At 38.1% G+C, this 24,120-nt stretch overlaps 1 protein-coding gene across 4 annotated transcripts in view; it reads left to right on the top strand.

Annotated features, from left to right (window-relative positions):
• Positions 1-24,120, top strand: part of LOC150084880 (sodium/calcium exchanger 3-like) — a 533,436-nt gene that overhangs the window by 460,712 nt on the left and 48,604 nt on the right. For 3 of the 4 annotated variants that reach the window (XM_090376677.1, XM_090376676.1, XM_090376675.1), the window contains one exon: positions 14,138-14,296. The exons of the other annotated variant lie outside the window; for it this stretch is intronic. In XM_090376677.1, the coding sequence (XP_090232803.1) occupies positions 14,138-14,296 (159 nt within the window). The remainder of the gene's footprint in view (positions 1-14,137; positions 14,297-24,120) is intronic. 4 annotated transcript variants of the gene reach the window in all.

Here is a 24,120-nt window from a genome sequence, read left to right as displayed (position 1 = left end):
GCCAGTTCCTAAAAAGGGTGACAAATCCCTCCCATCCAATTAGCATCCCATTGCAATTACTTCTACTCTTTCTAAAGTAATAGAGAAATCAATTAACCGCCAACTCTTAAACTACCTAGAAACTTTCCGTCTGATCAACGATCGCCATTATGGATTCCGTCAGTGTCGATCCACTGGTGATATTCTGGCTTATGCTACCCATTTATGGACTAGTTCAATGGAAAGTTCGAAGAAACACAAATAGTTGCTCTTGACATCTCAAAGGCTTTCGATCGTGTTTGGCATAAATATCTTCTAAACAAGCTTCCAACTGTTTTTAGTAATTGGTTATCCAGTTTTCTCTCTGATCGCTCAGTGAGGGTGATGGTAGATGGCTCTCTGTCTTCTAACTTCTTCACTAATGCCGGTGTCCCCCAAAGTTAAGTTCTTTCCCCCACTATTTTCTTCTTGTATGTTAATGACCTTCTTCCATTGACTGGAAATCCTATCCATAGTTTTGCCGATGATAGCACATTGCATTCCACTTTCCATTTTGAGAAACCTTGCCCTGCTCAATCAGCTTTAACTTCTCGAAACTCTGCTACCAATTCCTTAAATGCCGATCTTCAGGTAATTCTCCAGTGGGGCAAAGACAACTTAGTTGATTTCAACCCTTCTAAAACTCAGTCTTGTTCTTATATCTCGCAAAAAGGATTCTTCTGCTCCTATGCTTATCTTTAGTGACACTCTGATTTCTAGGCAAAATGATATATCTCTTTTAGTGATTACCCTAACTTCTAATCTCTCTTAGCACAAGCACATTACAAATATTGCTTCCTCTGCATCTAAAAAACTTGGTTTTCTCTTTCGCTCTCGGCATTACTTTTCTTTCAAACAGCTGCTCACTCTGTATAAATCGCAAATCCGCCCTGACATGGAATATTGTTCCCACATCTGGGATGGTGCCTCCAAAACCTCTCTCAGGCTTCTTGATTCCATTCAGAAGAGGGCAGTTAGGTTAATTAATGATTCATCTCTAACAGAGTCTCTATTCGCTGTCTCATAGACCTACTCTTTCTGCTGCATGCCTTTTCTACAGATACTTCCACGGGCACGGTTCTTCTGAATTGGCTTCTATAATTCCCGTTCTCTCTTTCAAAATAGTCCAAACACGTGCTGCCAACATCCATTTACTGTCCAACTTCAAATTCACAGAACCAACTTTTCATCTTCCTCGTTTATTCATTCAACTGCCGTTTTCTGGAATAACCTTCCTTCATACGTATTTCCTGAAAATTACAGTCTACAGAAGTTCAAGTCCAATGTCAACTAATATCTTCTTTCATCTTCTCAACCACCCACTCAAGCACGGTACTAAGTACTATAGGTTCTAATACATCTCGTGTTTGGGGTTCACATAAAAAAAAACTGTATTCTGTTCACTCTTACTTTAATTCTGACATAAAAAAATAACATAACCGAATAAAACTCTCATTGTACAGCTGCTGAAAAGTATAGTGGTATTTTGGTAACTCACAAATGAGAGTTTTTACTCAGTTACGTTTATATACTCAGTGATCACCACAGAATTGTGACCACTCGATCCGTAATGGTCTATGCCGCAGAGCTGGGAGTACAAAACGCCGAACAGCTTCGCACGCTATAGTAGTGGTACTTTGCATCTGGACGTGCAAGTCAAAGTGATAAAGTAGAAGTTATGGGCCGTAGTAAAGATATCAAAAGGGTATGATTGTGGGAGTTCTTGCATCAGATGCTTCCATATCAGAAACGGTACGTCTAGCTCACGGCCCACAGTGGTTAAGGAGTACAAAGAATAGCGTTGAGCTGGTCAAACCATCTTCCACCGACAGAACTGTAAAGGATTATGCAAGGCAAGGTGGATGATTTTCATGGTGAGTGAAGGGTGTAGCGCGTTGTACGGGCTCACCGGCAGGTCAATGTGCAAGAGATGACATCGTAATACAATATGGGGAATGCAAGAACAGTATCCCGAATGACGATGTGCCACACATTCAGACATATGCGGTTCCACACCAGACGATACGAGATATACTCTCTCCTCACGGCTGATTGTCGGCGGCACATGCTGTGGTTTCATGAACAGGCTGGTTGGACACTGGAGGACTGGAATGGAGTGTGCTGGTCGAATGAGTGGAAATACCAGGTGCAATATGCCGATGGAAGTCTTCGTGTTTGGCGCAAGCAACACTAGTCCACGGATCCGTCGTGTGCATCGTGTCTTCTATCCAGGCAGGTGGCAGGTTGCATGTTTTGCTGGAAAGAACTAGGACCCCGGGTACGTATAGGCCAACAATTCATTGGTGTGGTCTTATGAGACCCTGCTATGTTGCACTTTTTTCCACCGGTCAGAATCAGGATCTTCCATGACGATAATGCGCGCCATGTAATCGGGCTCGCACTGTGCACGAGTAGTTTGGGGAACGCAATGAATATAATCATCCATCTTGATTGACCTCCAAATTTGCCTGACCCCAAACCAATTAAACACCGGTGGGGTGTTTTGGAACGGGATGGAGGCGTATGGACAGGCAACCGTCAACTTTTCAACTGTGAAAAGCCTTGCAGGGAGCACGGCTGAAAATACCTACGGACGTCTTCAGACATCTAGTGAACTCAATGCCTACTATAGTTAGTTATTTCATTTCCAAAAACAGGAATTACATACAATGCATGCTAATTATACATAGCAATACCCGGTACAAACCCGAATTGGGACAGCATTACAGTGAAACAACAATAAAAGAGAACTGTGATAACCAAACTGTGTGCCCCAGCCCTTCGATGTGTCGTGATATTCTTCAAGTCTACCTAGAGATTAGGAAAAACTCCATTAAGATCAACGACACCAGTCTTTAGGTGAATATATCGCATTTAACTCAAAGTGTGACTCAAGTACAAAAATTTGTGAACCACTGCAATACAAAATTAAATATAACAAAAAAAATGTTTCAGTGAACTGAGAGTAGAATATGAAAATTATGCAACTATTAAACAGTTAGAGAGTAATTACTGAGAAATATTCAAATAAAATTTAAGTTCCAGAATTATCTTGAATCCTCCCTAAAATCGCTTTCCAACCGAATTATTCTAGGATTTTCAGTCCCGCGTTGCATGCAAATCGACCTCCTATTAGCCCACACTTGGATATGCGTAATACACGTCTCTCTAGAAAGTATCCGGACAGGCGTCGGCTTCACATAGACTTCACTGCTACTGACGTCAAAAGCGTGTCGGTCTCCCTCTGTCCGTTATGACACTCCTGGATAGTCTTTCCAGCAACAAACGACAAACTGCGGCAGGCATAGTTCTCCATTCCTTCTGTCCTCCTGCAGAACAGTGACCAATTCGGCTACCAATGTGAGTTGGATGAACTGATACATTGGTTCTTACTGGTACGTTAGTTAAGAACCAACGTACCAGTTCATCCAACAGATGTTTCATACGGTTCAAAGTGGAACCCTGTTCTGGCCATTCCAACTTTTGTGCATTCATATCCATGAACCATTCTCGAAGCGCACCAGAGGAATAGTATGGGAAATTATCCTTGAAACAAACATGGGTCTGTACTAATCAACTGCAACAGCGTAGGGAGCATGAAACTGTCTAAAATGTTCAAGCAGCCACACCATAACCTCTTCTCCGTTTAACTTCGTTGTTGGCAGAATGTACTCCAGGCATCCTCCACACCCGACTGTCTGATCAGAATAGGATGTAGCGAGATTTGTCACTACATAGAACCAATTTCTACTGCTCTATAGATCAATTATAGCGTTAGTTGTACCATGCAAGGCGAGACCACTGATTGCGATTGGTAATGTTTAGTTTATGTGCCGCCGCTCTCGCATGAAACCCACGCTGTAGAGCGTGGGTTTCATGCGAGACGAAGATAACAAATACACATGTATACATACGTACAACATATACATATATATTTGGAAATACTGTCGTCCTACCTTCGGAGTACCCTCTGTTCACATGGAATTAGCATCCATGGTATCTTCCTGTGCGTTGCTGGACGGTAGTGATACCGTCACTTTTTCATTCATGATAACGGTCGACTTTGATGATTGTAAGCCATCAGCAACTACGCGAATCGACATGCTAGAATGTGATATCCGACAATACTACTACTCTCATATCGCGACGAGAATAACTAACTTGTATGGATCATGTGCCTTTATATACTAGTCTGGCTCATTTGTTTATCCCGGAAGGTCCAATAACTATGAAAATAGTAATGGGTAATGTACACTGCCCTTAAAAAAGTAACTGGTGGCTGGTTACTCTTTAAAGGGTAGCGTAAATTACTTATGATTTAACCATCTAGAAAGATAAGTTCGCGTTTTGCTTTTTGGTAATTTCGACTGCAACTTCAAAATGCTAGCCTTGATGACCTTACATTATGTTTCTAATTATATCATTAAAAAATAATTGTTAGGGCATGTTTACCTCTCTAGTACTCAAGCTGTTCAGAGGAAGATTCTGTTAATTCCTATAACTTGTAACATGCCTTAGAAAGCAAATGTCTGCTTCAACGACTTAAAAATAATAAATAATATAATCCAAGATAAATACATTAAGCATACCACATAACCCAGTACACTATGACCATAGTAAATAAAATAATAAATTTTCCGATTATACTCTGAGCTGGCTACATCAGATCACAGGAGTATTCAAAATATTATCATATTTCGTGGCACCAAGTGGATTTGAACACGCGGCGTGGGTTAATGCGCCTAAGAATTCTCAAGCAATAACAACTCTTCCTCTAACATCTCGATAAAAAAGCCGGCCCTCGCATAGCGGCTTCGAACACTGTTCTTCCGCACCTATTTAAAGGGACACTGTTAGAACCCCGTTTGAACAATAGAAATTTTTATGTGGATTTCACACCATCGCCAAGTTAGTGATGCCTCAGCAATGGTATAAAAATTGCCCAACTCAGTCGTGTTCCGGAGAAGACCACATGAGGTTTTCTTCCTGGAAACTCAGATTTTTAATCTATCACACCAAACATAGAACACAGGCAATTTACAGATATAAATATACTCACACCGCATTACCTTATCTACCTCAGTGCGTAATCTAAAGCAATAACAACATGAAAATGTCAAAAAGACGAAATGAAAATGATTAGCTAATCTAGAAAATTCTTTATTATTCAATTTCTGAATAAGAGCAGAAGCTACTTACAAGTATTTATTTAAAAGTGGCGGATCAATTACAGTTTCGCGTTAACCCCAAATGATCGACGTATTTCGAAGAATATTCTTAAAATTGTTATGCACTCCATATACATAACGTGTTTGTTAATTTAAATGTAAAGTATTTCCTAAACCTTTTGAATAAATACGACATATTGTGTATTTTTAAAACAGAAAGGGAATACAATATGCAAAGTACGGAAATGCTTATTATTCTATAGATAAAAAAACTTTTTCGAAAGTATCGCTCTGTACAATGTCTAAGAGAGAATCATTTTACTCGTAATAGTAGTAATAATAAGAAATCTGAGCATTTATTATTATTATTTTATTTATTTATTTTATTTTTTTTTTTTCATTTCAATTTTACGTTCTGTATATTTACACCCCCAGCCTATTGGCTTCATGCTGTGTTTTAAGTTATTCATTACGCCGATTTAATTTTGCTTTGATGCTGCACAGCATGCATCTCGAATCAAAACGAACCAGCTAATATTAATATTATTCTATATTTTCTGATTGCTAATTAATGAAATCACAAAGCTGTCGTTTGTTTATGAAACGCTCCTTTAGTTAAGCTACAGAATTAAAGTAGCTTTTTTATTTTTGTTTTAATGTTTGCTTTGTTATTAACATGAATCGGGTTTTTAGCGCTTAGAAGTAAATATTTTCATTATAGTTTCAAAATGCATGTGTACCTTTATTTAATTTGAATATAAGATAATGAAATTCTGGTTTAATTAATCAGTATTATTATTTATAGCTACAAGGTGTCTGACTTGGCAATATACACTAAGGTTCAAAAATTAAGCAACAAAAAATAAATAAATAAAATAATATATATATATATCTTGAAATATTATATTCATCGTATTTTAATAAATAATTAAGAAGATATGTTGAAAACACAAAACATTCATTAATAATTTATTGAAAAATGAGCACTGTAGCATATTACTAAACATAAAATACTCATTGAAAGTTATCGTTAGTACTGTGTATGATCTCTCAATGTAATATATACGACTATGCTGTCACTTCATTCTGAGACGGTATCAATTAATTACAATCCCATCCCGAAGGAGTGGCCCTAACCTTACGTATATCTAAGAAGAGGAGTGTAGTATCACACAGCTGGTACGTTAATCAGGGGTTACTGCTACCCATATGCAGTACCGTGCATTTGTCAATGTTAAACTTCAACTGCCATTTCTCAGGTCCTTCTGTCCAATTTTTCTAAATCTTCTTGCAGCAGTATACCTTCTTTACTGTCATTAACCAACCTGCCAACCTTTGTACTATCTGCAAAAGACTAAGCTTGCAATACCTTCGTCAATATCATTAATAATATAGAAAAGAACAATAGGCTCAGCACTGAACCCTGAGGAACTCCACTAACACATTAGTCCGCGAAGAGCTGTCCATTAATAACCATTCTCTGTCTTCTCCCACTCAACCATCCCATTATTCATAGCATAACTTGCCCTTAATCCCACACTGCTCCAATTTATGCGGCATTCTTGTGTGTACAACCGCATTAAAAGCTTTCCAGAAATCCAAGTACATTATATCAAAATTATTTTGTGCATCCAGTTCCTTTGTTACTGCATCACAGTATCCAATCAAATTGGCCAGACAAGATCGCCCATTGGCAAATCCATGCTATGACTGAAATATAATTGCACTCCTGTCCAGATGGTCCTGCATTACTTCTTTAATCAGTGACTCCATTATCATTATTTTCTCTGGAACAGAAGTTAAACTAACAGGTTTGAAATTATTCATATCAACTTTTGATCCCTCTTTGCGAATTGGGGATACATTCGCACATCTGCAGTCCACAGTAACCTATCTGAATCCAAATATGCTCTCTTAATGATGGCTAAAGGTTTGCTCACCTCATTTAATATAATTGGATATATCCCATACACCCCAAGTGCATTTTCATTTTTTGATGTTTAACTTCAATAATTTCTCTTCCAGTTTCCTCTGTTATTACAAAATCATTTAGTTCCCTTTAACTTCTGCCATCCCTTCTGGCACTCAGTGTATAATCCACTCAGTGTTCACTAAATTATGACCACTACATCCGTAATGGACTATGCCGCACAGGTTGCAATATAAAAATCAGAACACTGCTTCGTATGCGGTATGCAGCTTCGTTAGTGGTTATTTGCATCTGGTACAACAAGTAAAAGTGATAAAATAGCAGTCGTGGGACGTAACAAACATATCACGGAGTTTCAAAAAGGATTGTTTGAGCTCGTGCGTCGGATGCTTCCATATCGGAAACGGAATGTCTTGTCGGTTGCTCACGGCCCACTATGGTTAAGGTGTACAAAGAATGATGTGGAACGGGCAAACCACCTTCCGCCAACAGAACTGTAAAGGATTGAGCAAAGTGTATGTTCGTGGTGTGCGAAGGGTGCATTGTACTGGCTCAACGGCAGGTCACTGCACAACAGTTAATATCGCAATGCAATATGGGCAATGCAAGAACAATGTTCGAAATGTCGATGCGCCACACTCCTCGGCGTACAGGGTTCCACACCAGACGACCCAATAAATATCATCTCCTTATCATTAATCATCGTCGACAGCGAATGGTGCTGCGGTGTCTACAACACACTGGTTGGGCACTGAAGGACTGGAAACGAGTGTGCTGCTCGGATCAGTTCAAATACTTGGTGCAACACGCCGACGGAGGCCTTCGTGTGTGGCGCAAGCAACACGAGTCCATGGATCCATCGTGCATGGTTCCCACTGTCCAGGCAGGCGGTGATTGCTTAATATGGAGCGTGTTTTGCTGCCAAGAACTAGGGCTGCCGTTGGTGCGTATGGACCAACGTTTCACTGATGAGGTCTACCAGCAGCTCTTAGGAGACTATCTGCACCCTTCCATGTTGCATTTTTTCTCGGACAGAAATGGGATCCTCCAAGACGATAATGCGCCATGTCCTCGGGCTGGCACTGTGCACAAGTGGTTCGAGGAACACGGTAAAGATAATCGTCCATATCAATTGGCGTCCAAATTAACCTGACCTCAATCCAATTGAATACATGTGAGATATTTAGAAAAGGGAAGTAAGGTTTGTTTATTTTTCTAGGGATTTTAGGGGCATCAGTGACTAAAGCCAATAGCTGAATGGTCAGGCGGGAGGATGCATAAGTGTACTTGCTTTGTGTGACCGCGGTTCAAGCCCATGACTGCTAAATACGATGCTGTTTCTTGTATTTTAGCGTGCGAACTCCTCTGACCGTGTGGATGTCCCGGAGTATAAATAGAAAATTTATTTTTTTTATATATTATATATATGTTTGTAAATTGCGTGTAATATGTGATCGAAGTTCTTTTTGCTAGAAGAAAAAACCCGAGTTTCCGGAAGAAAAAACCATGCTACCCTCGTCTGGACCGACTAACTCAGCCAAGTTGTGAGAAGCCCCATAAAAATACCTCACGTCATCGATGGGATTCGAAATCTTGTCTTTTCCACCCTGCATGGGGAGGACAGCGAGTCCAACAACTGTGCCATCCACGAGGGCTGGGAAGTGAGGCATGTGGACATGCAAATGTCATTTATTCAGACACTGTGATAAGCCTTGCAGGCTACATAGTCGCCGATCCCTATGGACCTCTTCAGATTTCTAGTGCAGTCAATGCTTGGCGAATAGCGTCTTTTATCCGTATGAATGGTGGCCCAACACGGTATTAGGTAGATGGCCATAATTCAGTGATCTCTGAGTGTATATGAATGGTATTCTTACGGTTTATGTGAATATACATCGATGCGTCTGGCTTACAAAAACATGGGTATGGTGCGACTTCCCCCCACACATAGCAAAGGAATTTTTTTTCACTAGAAGGAATAATAATAATATGTTTTTAACGTGGGTCCTGGTTGGCACTCATCAAATGAAGGCAAAGTGCTATCCAGTATTTAATGTTGATCGCACCGCAGTAGGGCAGATAGAATGGAATGGCAACAGGAAGATCTGGTATCACTGAGTTTTGTTAGGACTTTGCTCTTATTGACTTATGGGATGCGGGCAAGCTGCTAAGGCTTCTGTCCTATAGGTTTTATTAGTGGAATACTTATTCTAGTCGGCATCAACGCGATGTACTTCGATTAGCATTTGATTTTGGAGGAAGCGGTCTGATAGATGGTCTTCGATGCTTCGTGCACAGCATCGGGTTGACCGAAGTTCTATCTGGGTATTAACCAGTAACACGAATCCGAAATGGATGGTGTTGTTAAGATTTGGCTTGTGATCCTTTTAACTGTGGCTGCTGGTCGCTGGATTTTAATAATGTCAAGTAGTCGCTGCATCCCAATTGAAGTAGCTAAGATTATAGTTCTGTCCTGTGGTGGGAGATAAGCTTTCCTGTTGGCCCATTTAAGCAGCCAGAATTCTGAAGCAAGGATTAGGTTCTTCATGGTAGAACATGGTAGATGTGGTAGTTGCTGATTCCCACACTTCTGTGACATATAGGAGTGAGGGTATAGGTTACTGTCCTAATTATTTAAGGATCCTTGACATAGATTAGGTGCTGTTTAGCTGTCCTTCGAAGAGAAACTGCACTCGATGTAAGCTTATGTACGTGAGCATTAAACGGAAGTTTTGGGTGATATACTATACCTAAATCTGAATTGGTTGAAGTAGTTAATATTACAGTTCCATCGGGCTGTTGTTGTTTGTTGTGTTTTGGCGCATTGTCATCCCCATCGGGCAATTGTAACTATTACTGTTGGGCTTGGTTTAAGGGGAAAAAAACATTAGTTTTGTTTTTAGGGAATTAATTGACAGTCCATAATGTTGGAGGTATGAGGCGATATTGATAACTATTATTAATACATGTGGTGGCTTCCAAATCATTGCTGGAAGAAATAGTCGCCAGAATTTTTATTTTTATATCATCTATTTATGTAATTATTTTCTCGTTGTCACGGACAACAGGTGCTATGATGGCTGTAAATAACAAGCAGACAGGTGTCCTTATTGTGGGACACCGTCAGAGATCGCTTTCTTTTGCAATTGTCCATGGGCATCAACCTAGAACCCTATCATGGGTGAGTGATGCTATGAACCAGAGAATATTACTTTGCATTAGATAACGGGATTCATGTAAACTTAGGAGTGCCTAAACGTTGATGGCATCAAAAGCAGCTTCAATATCCACATAGTTGATAACGAGTTCCTCGTGCCTTTCAAAAGCAAACAATGTTGCATATGTGGTTGCAAGGTATTCATTGTGATCTGGTTTCGGATAGCGTGCTGGATCTGTGGCAGCTTATCTCCAAGGAACTGGTTCGTTAAGATGGGCAGCATAATTTTTCCAGGATTTTTAGGAGCTTTGGGGGGTTAGATATGGAGTCGAAAATACCATCAGTTGATGTGTAGAGATGGTGAAATGCAGGATGTCGTGTTGTGATTCGTGGTCGGGACGTAGAAGAGGGTTTGGCTGTCCTGAGGGCGTATTGAATCTAGTGATATGCTCTAGCGATTGAGTTGAGTCCAGCTGACTAAGAAAGTTTTGGTTTCTAAAGTTATATGGGATGGATTTTCGCTTGCTGAAGTTGGGCGCTAAGGTATGCTGTTACAGCTCTTAATTTCTCCCTGTTAAACTGCACTCGTGCCCTTCAGAAAAATACCCAACGGTCGGAAACCTGTTGGGTATTTTTCCAAATCTGGTGCAACTGTTGCTTTAATAGGAAAGACAAGTGTATTTCTGGATTACACTAGACTTTGGAGTGAGACAAGATCCTGATGTTCTTTGAGGAGGCATATTGTGCAATAGTATTGACCAAGCTTGTTAGTAGTGTTGTAGAAAACGAGACGTCACACGTTTCCAGAACATGCCTACTTTCGGGCATTTTTAGCTATTAAAGAACTTGGTGCTCATGATGACGGACGTTTTAACATTTTTTGGGGGAAGTGGACACTGAGTAGGTATAATTAATGTTGCGCAAATAGGTTGGTGATCAAATTCATAATGAGCCTCAGATGGTTCTCCAATCACACATGTCAAGGAGGAAAACAGCAGATCAAGAGGGTTTTCTCTCTCTAGTAGGAGGATGAGTGATTAAGTGCATATTTTCCGACTTCAGGTGGTCAAAAAGCTCCTTATGGACCGTGAGCTGCGGGGTGAGATTTAAATTCCCGATGGCCACATCCATCAAAGAGATTTGGTATGGCGAGTTGAGAGGGTGTTAGTGGTTTATGGCACAGTCAGCTGCCTCAGTAATGATATCAATAGTGGGGATATATATTAAGCAACTATCTATTATGGTTGTGTTTCTGTGTAGTGTAGGCTAGGGCTCAGAATTCGACTAATCACTGGATTTAGTGTTGATCACTTTGAAGACTGTCCCTTTGAAGAACATAACACCCCCTTCTGCCCTTCTGCTTCTCCTGGAGGTAAACTCTTCCCCACTGCCAGCGTGGCTATCACGATGTTCTGTCAGCGCGAGTAGCACAGTGGTTATGTTGTTATTTTTGTTATTTTGGTTTTTTAGGAGCATTAGCAACTAAGGCCATATTGCTCCGGGATATGATATGCGGTGGTCCTTCCCTGACCTTTCCGCATCCTCCGTATTTGGTGGTGACGGGCTCGAACCCCGGTCTAATCACACAGTGGTTATAATCACTATCCTCCCCACACCGGGTGGAAAAGCCTCAGGTTCGAATCTCTTCAGTGATGCGAGGAACTGTTATGGTCTTTTTTTTTTTCACTCGGTGGCTGAGTTAGTCGGTCTCAGGAGCAGATAGCAAGGTCCCCGACCCCGGAAACTCGGGTTTTTCATCCAGAAAAAACAGGCAATTCGCGAACATAATACACTTGGGCAGATGAATTGATATTCTAGGTGGCCCTAGTATGACATTTATTTTTACATTATCCCGTCAACGACTGAGGAACTTTTATGGGCTTTTTTTCACTCCGTAGCTGAGTTAGTCGGTCTGAGAAGTGGACAGCAAGGTTCCCCTACAAAATAAAACTCGGGTTTTTCGCCCAGAAAAACAGGAAAATCAACCAGAGAACACATAATTTATGGTCATAATACAGGACTTATAAGTTCAGTCTTGAGTGGCCCTAATACGACAGGTTATCACTATGTTCTGTTGTTCATGCTCAAGCCACATTTCAGATATAGTTAAGATCTCGAACTCGCCTGCTAACAGGATTCTTCTCAGTAATCTCTATTTTATTTCTTATGCTTCTAACATTCTGATACATTAAAGTTATAGTGACAGAGCCAGCACTTCAACGGTGGTTATCTCGCGGTAATCATCGTCGGAATCGGCCAGCATAACTTGTTTTGTTTACTCGGAGAATTTGCGTTATGGAGTGATACGGAAGCACTGTCTGCTACTATGATAGAACCGATTTTCTTATTCTCAGTATGGCCTAAGAAGCGCGCCCACTGTTGAACCTGGGTCTCGGATTAGCTTCCATTCAGCCGAACATCTGGTTCAGACTCCGCAATGTTTCTCCTTCTAATGCTGTGGCTTGGGTAAAAGGTCAAACAATAACACTGATCAGCCAGGTAGGGAGGTCACTGGTAGCTTCAACAGATGTTGCTTCACAGGTTAACTTGAATGAAGCATAATTATTTCTCTTGGCGGATAGCTTAGTGACTTCCTCACTGACTTCGAGGTCTTGAAGGAGGCCAATGGCTACTCGTTCAGAAGCTGTTAGGCGTGCAACCTCGAAAAATGTAAAATTCTTAGAGGTTCTGCGATGCGGCGTCATGGATCTGAAATCTAGAGGAATTTCAATTACCCGTTACACATGCCTTTTTCGTGTTTGCATGCGGTTCGTTTAACTGGGTGACTCTTGGGATAGTGTTGTGAGTGGAGTGGAACCCCACTCCATTCACAAATCACACACAAAAAAAAAAACATATTTGATTTGTTATTTTCTTATGTACCATAAGGTTTTTTAATTTGTTTTAGAATTATTGACAAAACTTAATCTGATCCATTTAGTTATTTTGGATTAGCGCCAAGGAAACTCAGCCACGAAGAGTGGTTTATCATGTCTACAAAATTGTGCGTTTTAAGGAAAATTTGTCACTTTGCGACATGAAAAACTCTGCAACACGAACTGAAACTGATCAACTCATCGCCTCCTAAAAAGGCGTCAATAAGTCTCTTTTGTTTTCGAAAGGATTGAAAAAAATCAGTACTTATCACAGAATACTTTGATTGATTGTTTAACCTTTGAACCCTATTGTATAGTAAAATTAAGCATGAGGTATGTTTGGTTTATACATTAACTTTCTTTAATTAAATATATTTTAATTATACCGCCAAGACAGAAGCCATGGCATACATATATCTAAACCAGAGTTTTAAAAATGTTGAAACTGAAATATTTGAGAGTATGATACAATAAGAAGTGTAATTACCAGGGTTTCTTCCTCGTTAAGGTGCTTTTAAGAAGCGCTGTTAATAGTACTGCATTCTGTAGTCTACAGCTCAACATTAATGTAATTTTTAAATAGACATTACACTATACTTAATTTCTGCTCTCTGTTTATACCTCTTCTACTGAAGAATATAAATTATAAAATTATTATATTAATTTACGAAGAACATTCATAACAATATAATTTTATGAATGGCTTACTATTTTTCGGGCAAGTTCAAGTAACCAGCCTAATAATAGTATTACTCGTATAAAGCTTTGGTATCTAAGCAAAATCCCCATTCTTCTTTTAAGCATCTATTGAGTCACAGACTACAGTACTCAAGATATATGAAAACGACTCTTCCAATGCACCGAAACGAAGTGGATCCCTACAGACTTGAGTTAATAAATAAATAGGTGGAACGCTAGGTTAAAAATATGAACTGGTTTGTTTTGTTTCGGTACCTGCACCCTTTGCCCCTCTAATTTTTTCCTGCAGATATGTTGGATGGCTGGCTTTGTTTCGTCTTCTCTATCCTCTCGATTGGCATGCTTACGGCGATCATCGGAGATTTGGCTTCTCACTTTGGTTGTACAGTGGGTCTCAAAGATGGAGTCACAGCTGTTGCCTTAGTAGCCTTGGGCACAAGTGTGCCAGGTAAGATATGATTGTAATCTTAAATAAACTTTGCAGGAGAACGACAGTTAAAATAACTCGGCCATCAAGTGTCTGGAAGTCCAAAGGTATGTACAAATAGATTCAAGTAAGTATCATGACTTATTCACCTTCAACATTCTATATTGGAATCTGTTAACCTTAAATAAATTCGGAACAGTTAATTAAATAAATAAATTTATTTAAGCAGCAATAAAAGCAAGGTATTATTGTTCTTAGCGTAAAGAACTTAAATATGCGTATTATTAAACCTGAACTCAGCTTGCAGCATAAAATTAATAAAAAATATCAAGACAAATACTTATTAAACTGGTATTCACAAACTATTTTTCACTGATGGTCCTTTTTTATCCCATAATTTTTCGCGCATATCAATTGACAAATATTTTCCTTTTTATATTACATAGCTCTGTGATATGATTTTTAAAATAACTTTAGCTATAAAAGCAAGAAAACGGAATCTTAAATTTTATGACATATTTATCTTATTTTATACCCTTAAAAACTGTTAAAAACTAATAGAAAACGAGCACACGCACACACACTATATATATATATTCGTTTATATACGAAAATGGAATTATGATTCTGATGTTCAATTCACATTAATTATTTTCTTGCTTTTAAGTAAATTGAGACGCCTACGTATACAGTTAAAAAGTATGCACGGCAAGCTCGTGGAGAGACAGTCTGTACTAAACTTTAGTTAATATTGTTTACTTGTTCTGCATACTCCATTACCTCAAAAAGGAAAATGAAGACTACGGCATTCATAAATCCAAGGTAACAGCTATGTGCAAAGTAAAATATTTGGCACTTAATAAATCATATATCTTCACATATTTTATCATATTGGCTATATTTGATAGAAACGTCATCATCAAGGCCCTATTTATTAGTTCTAGGTAAGCAATACATCCTTTTTTACATTAAACTCGCAACTGCAAACAAAAATAAATAAATAATAATAATAATAATAATAACAACGCCAGTATTTAAGCTGTAATTCAAATATGTTTCCATACTAATCATTAACTACCAAAGTCGTACAAACAGAATGATTTTTTTGATTTTCTTTAAAAAACTGAAGTGTATGCATTCTTACATTATACGATAGGAGGGAGAAAAAAAATAACACACCGGATCGAACAGTAAGTTTTGGCAGTTGGAGATTTTTTAGCACATTGTTCTTATTTATACTCAGGCACCGTTAAGATTAATTATTTTGACAAATAAATATTGACTACTTGCATTATAGCACACTAACTGATATACAGTAGACTCCCAATTATCCGGGTTCGGTTTAACATGGTTGCGGATTAACCGGGAACGAAAAAATATTGATTTAAATGTCTTAAAAAATAAATTACAGTATCTACTTACAATAATTTATTTTTAAATTTAAATGTTTTTAAAAATGATACGATGGGAACATTTTTGTAAAATATTTTCTACCAAATGTGACAGCGTTAATACAACCGATGCACCAAGGAGTTATCAAAAATGTTATAAAGAAATTTATAAAAAAAAAACAAAAAAACTTGTTATATATAATCAAGGAAGGTAAATCGTCATTTTGAAAAAAAAAGACAGTACTGGATGCAATTTATGAACTTTTAATATTGTGGAGATAGATCAAAAGTACAACATTACAAAAATCTTTTCGCAATATTACATATACCTGCAAAAGACGATGAAGTTCCTAGGGACGAGACTAATAATGACATATTGTGATTTAAGACGGAATGAAGGTTTTGAGATTTTAGATGAAGCAGTTGTTGATTGGTTTAATTCAGATAAAAGTTTAATCTGCCTTGAAATGTTATGTGACGACGAAATAGTAAATGTCGTAGAGTTATCAATGAAGAAAACCAAACAGACGAAGACTCGGAGGAAGCTGAAGAAAATCTATTGCCAACAAATAAAATCTCGCATAGTACTGCTGTATTTCATCTGCAGACTCTGCTTGGCTATGCAGAGAAAGGAAGGCGTTGTTCTTGCAGACAAGATGATGTTGCGTAATTTACTTTCTGCCATTCGTAGGAAGGGCAATGATGCAAAGAAACAAACTTTTTTAATTTCCTTTTTCAATGAATAATACCACTGCTCTAGCGTATGAAACTATTCAGCTTTTTAAACTGCGAGCTACGCGCCATAGTCCGTTACGGATCAGTGGTCATAATTCACTGATCACTTGAGTGTTTATACTAATAAATAATTTCACAGGTCTGCAGTCCGCGTGTATTCAAGGTCGAGTTCCCTGTTTGCAGGGTAAAACAATATAAAAGGAGCAAAATTCCGAACCTCCGTTTGTAATCGGCTAGTTCAAAGTCGAATGAAAAGGAGGTCAGAAATTCCTGTAACTGTAACGAGACTCTAACCTAGACCATGCCAAACGGATGTCACGTGACTAAGTATCAGACCGGCACTGAGGTCTCATAACAAATATAAAAATCCGACCAGTGCAATCCTAATTATATTTTTCAAGAAACTCAATTAAAATAAAATTACTGGATGCAGTTACATGGTAACCAGCCTCACTTCTTTAATGCGACTAAAGTGACTAGAGATTTCCTCCCGCTGCTTATTTTGCTTCATTAAAATAATATAACTGGTCCTTGTTCTTCTTTTTTTTTTTTGTCTCTCTTTGCTTTATTACTTATATTTCTTGCTTATATTAATTATGGTCGGGTTCTTTCTGTTTATCATGTCATGAAACACTCTTATCTTTGTCAATTGCTTCCTTTTATATATACACCGATGAGCCAGAACATTATCACCTAATATGATGTTAGTCCGCCACGTGCAACCAAAACAGTTCGTACCCAGCGAGGCGTGGATGCTACAAGATTTCTAAATGTGTCTTGTAGTATCTGGTACCAGCAGATCCTTTAACTCCTGTAAGGTCTGTGGTTGAGACACTGCAGATCGGAGTTGCTTTTCCAACACAAACCACAGATGCTCGACGGGATTGATGTCTGCGGAATTTGGAGGACAAGGCAATACCTGGAAGACTTGCTCATGTTCCGCGAACCAGTCTCGAACAATCCGGGCGGTGTGGCATGGCGCATTATTCTGCTGAAAGACGGCACCGCCAGAGGGAAAAACCGTTGCCATGAAAGGGTGTACCTGGTCAGAAATGATGTTTAGATAGGTGGTAACTACTACTATTATATTTAAGCCACCCGAATAACTAAATTCATCTGCCGTGCACTGTGTATTATGTCTGTAAATTGCATGTGTTCAATGATCGATTTGTCTGTTTGCTGGACGAAAAACCCCAATTTCTAGGGATGGGGGGGAACCTTGCTATCTACCTGAGACTTTAGGTAGGTGGTAGACATCAGAGCGTCAAAGTGCCCTGCACATGGATGACTTAATCCAGGGTACCCCAGCAGAATATCGCCCAAAGCATGACACCGCCGCCACCGGCTTGTTTTCGTCCCACGGTGCATCCAAGTGCCATCACTTCCCCAAGTAAACGACGCACATGTACCCGGCCGTTCACATGGTGCAACAGAAAACGTGATTCATCGGACCCACGACCTTCTTCCAATCACTCAAGATCCAGTTTCGATGCTCGCGTACCCATTGTAGGCGCTGTCGCCGGTGAACCATGGGGTTAGCTTGGGCACTCGGAGCGGCTTGCGGCTAAGCAGCCCCATTTCCAGCATTCCAATTACCGGCGAGTTGCGCCAAAGTCGCCCTTCTGTTGCCACGTACCATCCGGGAGAGCCTTCGCTCACGTGCATCGATGGGCCGTGGTTGTCCAACACCTCGCCGGCTGTTCGTGGGTTTCCCCTCCTTGGACCACTTTCGGTAGGTACTAACTAGGTCTGACCGTGAGTATCCCACCAGCCGTGCTGTTTCGAATATGCTCTGACCCAGTCGTCTGGCCATTACAATTTGGCCTTTGTGAAACTCGCTTAAGTCCGCTGCCTTTCCCATCTGAAGAACAAGAGTAACACTGATTAACGGAACTCAGTATAAGGTGTTTTTAATATTGTGTCCCGAACCGCGCACACGCCGTAGTTCACCTGCAGTTGCTTCGATTTGCATAAAGATTCGCTGGTTATATATATATAACACACACACACACACACATATATATATATATATATATATATATATGTGTGTGTGTGTGTGTGTGTGTGTGTGTGTGTGTGTGTGTGTGTGTGTGGTGAGAACTGAACACCTGAACTGAAAAATCCGGAATATCTCAAGCGAAGAACCCTACGTCCTCCGAATGAGATCGGCTAACTACAACCTGAAATGAAGAAGACTTTAGAAATTCCTCCAGTCGTCAATGGGAATGGAACCCAGACCTCTCCAAATGGCAGACTGCAATATATCGTGCCGACTAGGCAGCCACGAGGACATGTACATGGATGCTATATGCGTACAAGTCACTGCGAGATTGGGAAAGAAAATTATTTAAGTGACTCTGAACGTGCTATTGCAATACACCCAAATCGGCGCATCCGGCGCCAATACGAGTATATCGGAAACTCATCCCACGTTGGAGTTTTCATATACAACTGTATCTCGGGTGTATCGACATTGGTCAAATAACCAAAAATGTGCAGATGCATTGTCGTGCACTAAAAAACAGTACTTGTTTTCATGAAAGTGTGATCTGACCCATCAGATTCTTTGTAATAATTGAACCATAAAATCTAAATAAAATTTTGTATTTATGGTTCTTCCTTCTGGAACAAATTTCTGATGAATGATTTCCTTTGAATTGAAAAAAGTGATTACAACTGTTTAGATTTTTGAACCTTTTCTTTTTTGTCAAGGAAATGACGCTGAGCACCACTCAGAGCTTTGACGTTTAGGCTGTAGTTGTTACTCAAACCAACACAACTTGTGCTAAGAAGTATAAAGTGACCAGACGGGATTTAAGTTGCTTGCCCTGCATTGCAAACTGTCCGGATTGGACTTGTAGCCTCCATACTTATATCATGAATCACGATAAAATGAAGTTAATTGATGCATATGAAGAAGAAAGTGGGCTTTTTGACGAGATATCCTATTTAAAAAATATGCTGATTCAAAAATAAAAGAATGGAATGACGAAAGAATGCCAACAGTTATGAGGTGGGTCTAAACATTTAAAAATTTTGACACAAGGGACATACCATGCAGGCATTTCGAAAGAGTAATTGGATTTGCATTATGTTTGCTTGGAACCAATGGTGCAACGGAAAGAGTTTTCTCGGTAGTAAATAAGTTGTGGACGTCAGAAAAAACACAACTGACCATAGAAACGCTGAAAACAATACTATAAGTTAAATGCAATTTTGCAAATTCTTGTGAAGAATTTTACGAAGAAATAGCAAATAATGAAAAATTAAGAAAAGTTCACTCCGCTGAAAAATATATTTAATTATATTATTTAATTTCTATTGTGTGTGTGTGTATATATATATATATATATATATATATATATATATATATATATAGAATCATAATATTACAGAGTTTAAATTATAAAATTAAAACGTAAATATTAAGTGTTAAATATAGAACGTGTGTGTATATATATATATAGCAATAAAAATATTGCTAAAAGATGCATGTATTTTTATTATTTCACAAAAATACCTATATAATATTTCTGTGAAATAAAACAAATATATGTGAAAGAAAAAAAAATATATAGGCTATATTTGTTTTCTTGAAGTGTGATATTTTATTTTATAAGTTTAGTTCAAAGAAGTATGTGTTTAATTCATATTTTGTATGTGAATATATATGTATAAAAAAAAAAATTAAATATGTGTACATATATATCGTTTTTAGGGGGAGGGTGGAAAATCGATGTCCCGCATTGGAATGCTAAAGATCTGGTCACTTTAGCTAAGTAACAATCAAATTTAAAAACCGGTGTTCGATATCGGTAATTTTCAAAATAATTTTACACACTTCCATTCCGCGTGAAATGTGCATTCCGAGTTCGTGGCGGTCAACCTCAATTACTGCTTTCGTTAAAAAAGGAGTTACTGAAAATTTGGTTCCGGCTGACTCTTTTCTCTTTCCGAAGTTAAAAAGGAAGATAAAAGAAGAGAAACGATGTTATACTACTCAAAACATCCAAAAGAATGTGCACGACCATCTCAAGGAAATAACGTTGGAGGAATTTCAAGAATGCTTTCAACGATTGAAAGAGAGGTGTAACAAGTGCAGAGTATTATGGATAATTTTCATAATAATTTTCGCTTTCACACTTTCCAATTTATTGCAGCAGAAAACCGATTACTATTTCAAAAGATTAAAGTGAACTGGAGAGAGAGGATAAAAAAAGTGTTTTATATATATATCATACATATCGCAAAGTGATCCAACTTGCCTGATGTGCTCTAATTCCTTCGTTGCACAATGATAGATGTTTTCAAAAAATTCCAAATAAAAAAAAAAAAGCACTATGGATCAAATCAGGCCCAACCATTTACCACAATACAGAACAGAACACATCATCATGCAATTTTGATAACTTGACATGTTTTTCGATTTGAGTTTCTTTGAAAATATAAATCGCTTGCACATTGGCTTGCAAAGTTTTACTGACAAAAGCATATGTACTGCAAACTTACCCAGTTGAATTCGCATTAAATATTTTTATACAAGTGTTTTGGAATATTTTAAGCTGTGCAGTGATTTTTAGGTTTTATATTTAGCAATTTATAATAAGACTTTCCATTTACTTCATTTCATTTTGTTCAAATTTTTATTGTACAGCTACGCGGTTCTGTGTTCTGGTCAGAGTTATCATGGATACACATGAAGATTTTCGATATTGATTATTTAAATCACTTTATATTAGCTGTTATTTGTAAATCAATTTATAACCAAGTTAAAATAACTTTATATAGTGTTTTATTATGCTATACCTGAAATATTTAGATGGGCCAGCATTAGATAATATCGCATTTTAAGTCAAAGAAAACGTCAGATTAATTCAATTACTCATGCCTTCAATACTTGAATTGCTAGTTTTTGCCCAAAAGACATTGTTAAACCATGGAACGCATTTTGTACAATGCTAGGCTTTTCTTTTCTGACCCTCTGTGGCCGTCTCGGTGTATTAAAAAAATTCAAAAAGAATTTGCTCAATTTAGCTAAACATATAAAGTAAAATAAATGTGATTTTGTAAATATACTTTAGCTAATTTGTAAATATACTTTAACTAAAGCTTATTAATATATCTTTCCATTACCTTAGAAAGCAATTCAATTCAGTCTTCATGCTGATGAAAACTAAATAAAGCACTAAAGTAGTGCTTTAGTTTTTATCAATTACGTAATTACGCTTTATCAACAACCTAGTAATTACACTTATTAATTATTAAAATTAACTAAATAAATTTATTTCAATATCATTAACTTAAAGAATGCACAGACCTTATTTTCTAAAAATCACGACAACGAAATCGGCAGTAATATCTTTTTTAAATACGATTTGTAGACAGTAGCATAACCTTGTGCTGACAAGAAAATGAGATCAAAAATGGACACATGTGCGAGCAAATAAGGTAGAGACGTTTTAAAATATCAGTTATCTTCATATTTATACGTATTTCGAAGTTTACATTCTACAAATGTTAAAACAATTCTGCATGACTAAAAGAGTTCTATTAACCTTTTCTAAGCCTGAGTAAATTAACGAGTCGTTTTATAAACTGCTTTTATTGCAAACCGATATTTGTTCTACAAATGTTGAATGGGTTAATTCAATAGTTTTTATCAATTACGTATTAAATATTCTAAGGGTGACAGATTCCAATATCACACAGTAACTGACCATAATTTAAGTTGTAAGTACACTGTTTCATTTTCTCCATCCATCTTCACAGACCACTGGGGTGGCTGGGCCTCCTTTATTACCAGTATATTCATGATAGGCGTTCTGACGGCTGCTGTTGGCGACCTGGCTTCTCACTTCGGCTGTACTGTAGGCTTGCACGACTCCGTCACTGCCATATCACTTGTTGCTCTAGGCACCAGTATTCCAGGTAACCGGCTGTCTAAATAAGACAGTCCCTCCGTATATGTCGATGTTGTGGTCAGTATTCCGTAATTTTTTTTTTTTTTTTTTTTGTTTATTGTCTGTTCGTTATAAAATTTTATAAGTTATTTATTTGTTTACTTCAGGTCAGTGTCACCAATGAACAAATAACAAAACTTCTGTTAATAGCATACGCAAAATTCTCTAAAAATCCATGATCTAGCATTTTTAAACTCTCAGAACAAGGGGTATATTAAAAACATATCAGTGAAATAAGAACATGAAATATTTACTGTGCCTTACCTTAAGCATGGGAAACAATATTATTATAAATGATAAGGCAACCAGCCAGTTTACCAGCTGTTATTCAAAATGACATCTTCTAGTCACTTCTGTTTATTTCTGGGAGTCTGAAATTTCAGCCTATCATGGGAAAAGGGGGAAAAGGTTGTGAACTAATTTTCGTTTCGTACAGTTAAAGTGATGTAAAGCATCGAAGTATCGACCGCTTGCATTTGGGAGTATATTCATGTCACTAAGCAAGCAAGCAAAGAGCTATGCAACACCAGCAGCACTCGGAATATTTGCCATCATGGAATTTATTGCGGTCCACGTTCAATGCGCTGCACGTCATCCGATTATATTATCAATATATTAGGTTTGTGTTAAGCAACGAAGCAACAAAGGCTATGAGGCGTCAGTATATTATGTGTGTATTTGTTGTTGCATTTGGGTTTTTTGGCACAAGGGCTTCTTGGGCCATATTGTGCCTATTGTGTCTGTAATTGCATGTATTCTTCGGTGAGTTTTCTAGACGAAAAAAACGAGTTTTATTTATTTTTTAGTTATTATTATTATTATTTTATTTTTTATTTTTTAAGTGGAGGGGGGATTTTTGCAATAAGGCAACTAAAACTATGCGATATCAGTACACTGTTTCTGTGTAAATTGGGTTTATTCTATTGTAGTTTACCTGTTTTCAGGATTAAAACTCCCCGTGTCCGCGAAAGAAATCATGCAATTTAATTAATCATGCAAGTTAATCATGCAAGTTAATCATGCAATTAACTGGGCCACCATGTGGGGGAAAAATAATAAAATAGAAATAAAAGTTCCTCCCATCTACATCACTTCCTTTGATGTTTAGTCATTGATATCCAGCCGGGTGATCAAATGCGAGAGTACAGCCGTGTAAGTGTTTCAGTTGACCGTGATTCAAGTTCGTGTGACTGCTAAATACGTACTGCTCTTGTATTGCCTATCTCGTAAACTCTTCTATCCCTATGTGGCCATCCCGAAGTATAAACAAATTATTTATTTATTTAGTAGCCCAACAAACCAATATTCTGTGAATAGACGAGACCCACTTCAGTTTTATTGGGAGTGTCAATGGGCATAGTTGCATAATTTTGACAAATACAAACACACTCACAGAGGATAACAGGGAAAAGGTTGCATGAAGCTAAAGTCTTGTGGCTTCGCAGGGGGCTTCATGTGTCATTCTTCTTTGAAAACAGTGAGGACTGTGGGGAAATACTGTGAGGCTGGAAGCTACCATGCACTGTTTACTCATATCATATCCGCACTACGTGAGAGAAGACGCTGAACAATAGAAAGAGTACTAGATATTTTACGAAAAACCACAGAATATGCCAATGAGAAGATCACTCCAACAGATAATGGGCACTTTCGAATATAATAGTTCAAACGGCCTTATTTCTACCCCAGCCAATTTCTATCTTTGAAAATATCTAAAAGCACTCATACTACGGCAATAATAGATGCAGAACTGAAGATT

The sequence above is a fragment of the Mastigoproctus giganteus genome, chromosome 6 (genome assembly GCF_048544385.1).
Source record: "Mastigoproctus giganteus isolate SK-2022 chromosome 6, ASM4854438v1, whole genome shotgun sequence".
In the NCBI taxonomy this organism is placed as follows: domain Eukaryota; kingdom Metazoa; phylum Arthropoda; class Arachnida; order Uropygi; family Thelyphonidae; genus Mastigoproctus; species Mastigoproctus giganteus.
This window is presented reverse-complemented; position numbering and strand designations above follow the sequence as displayed.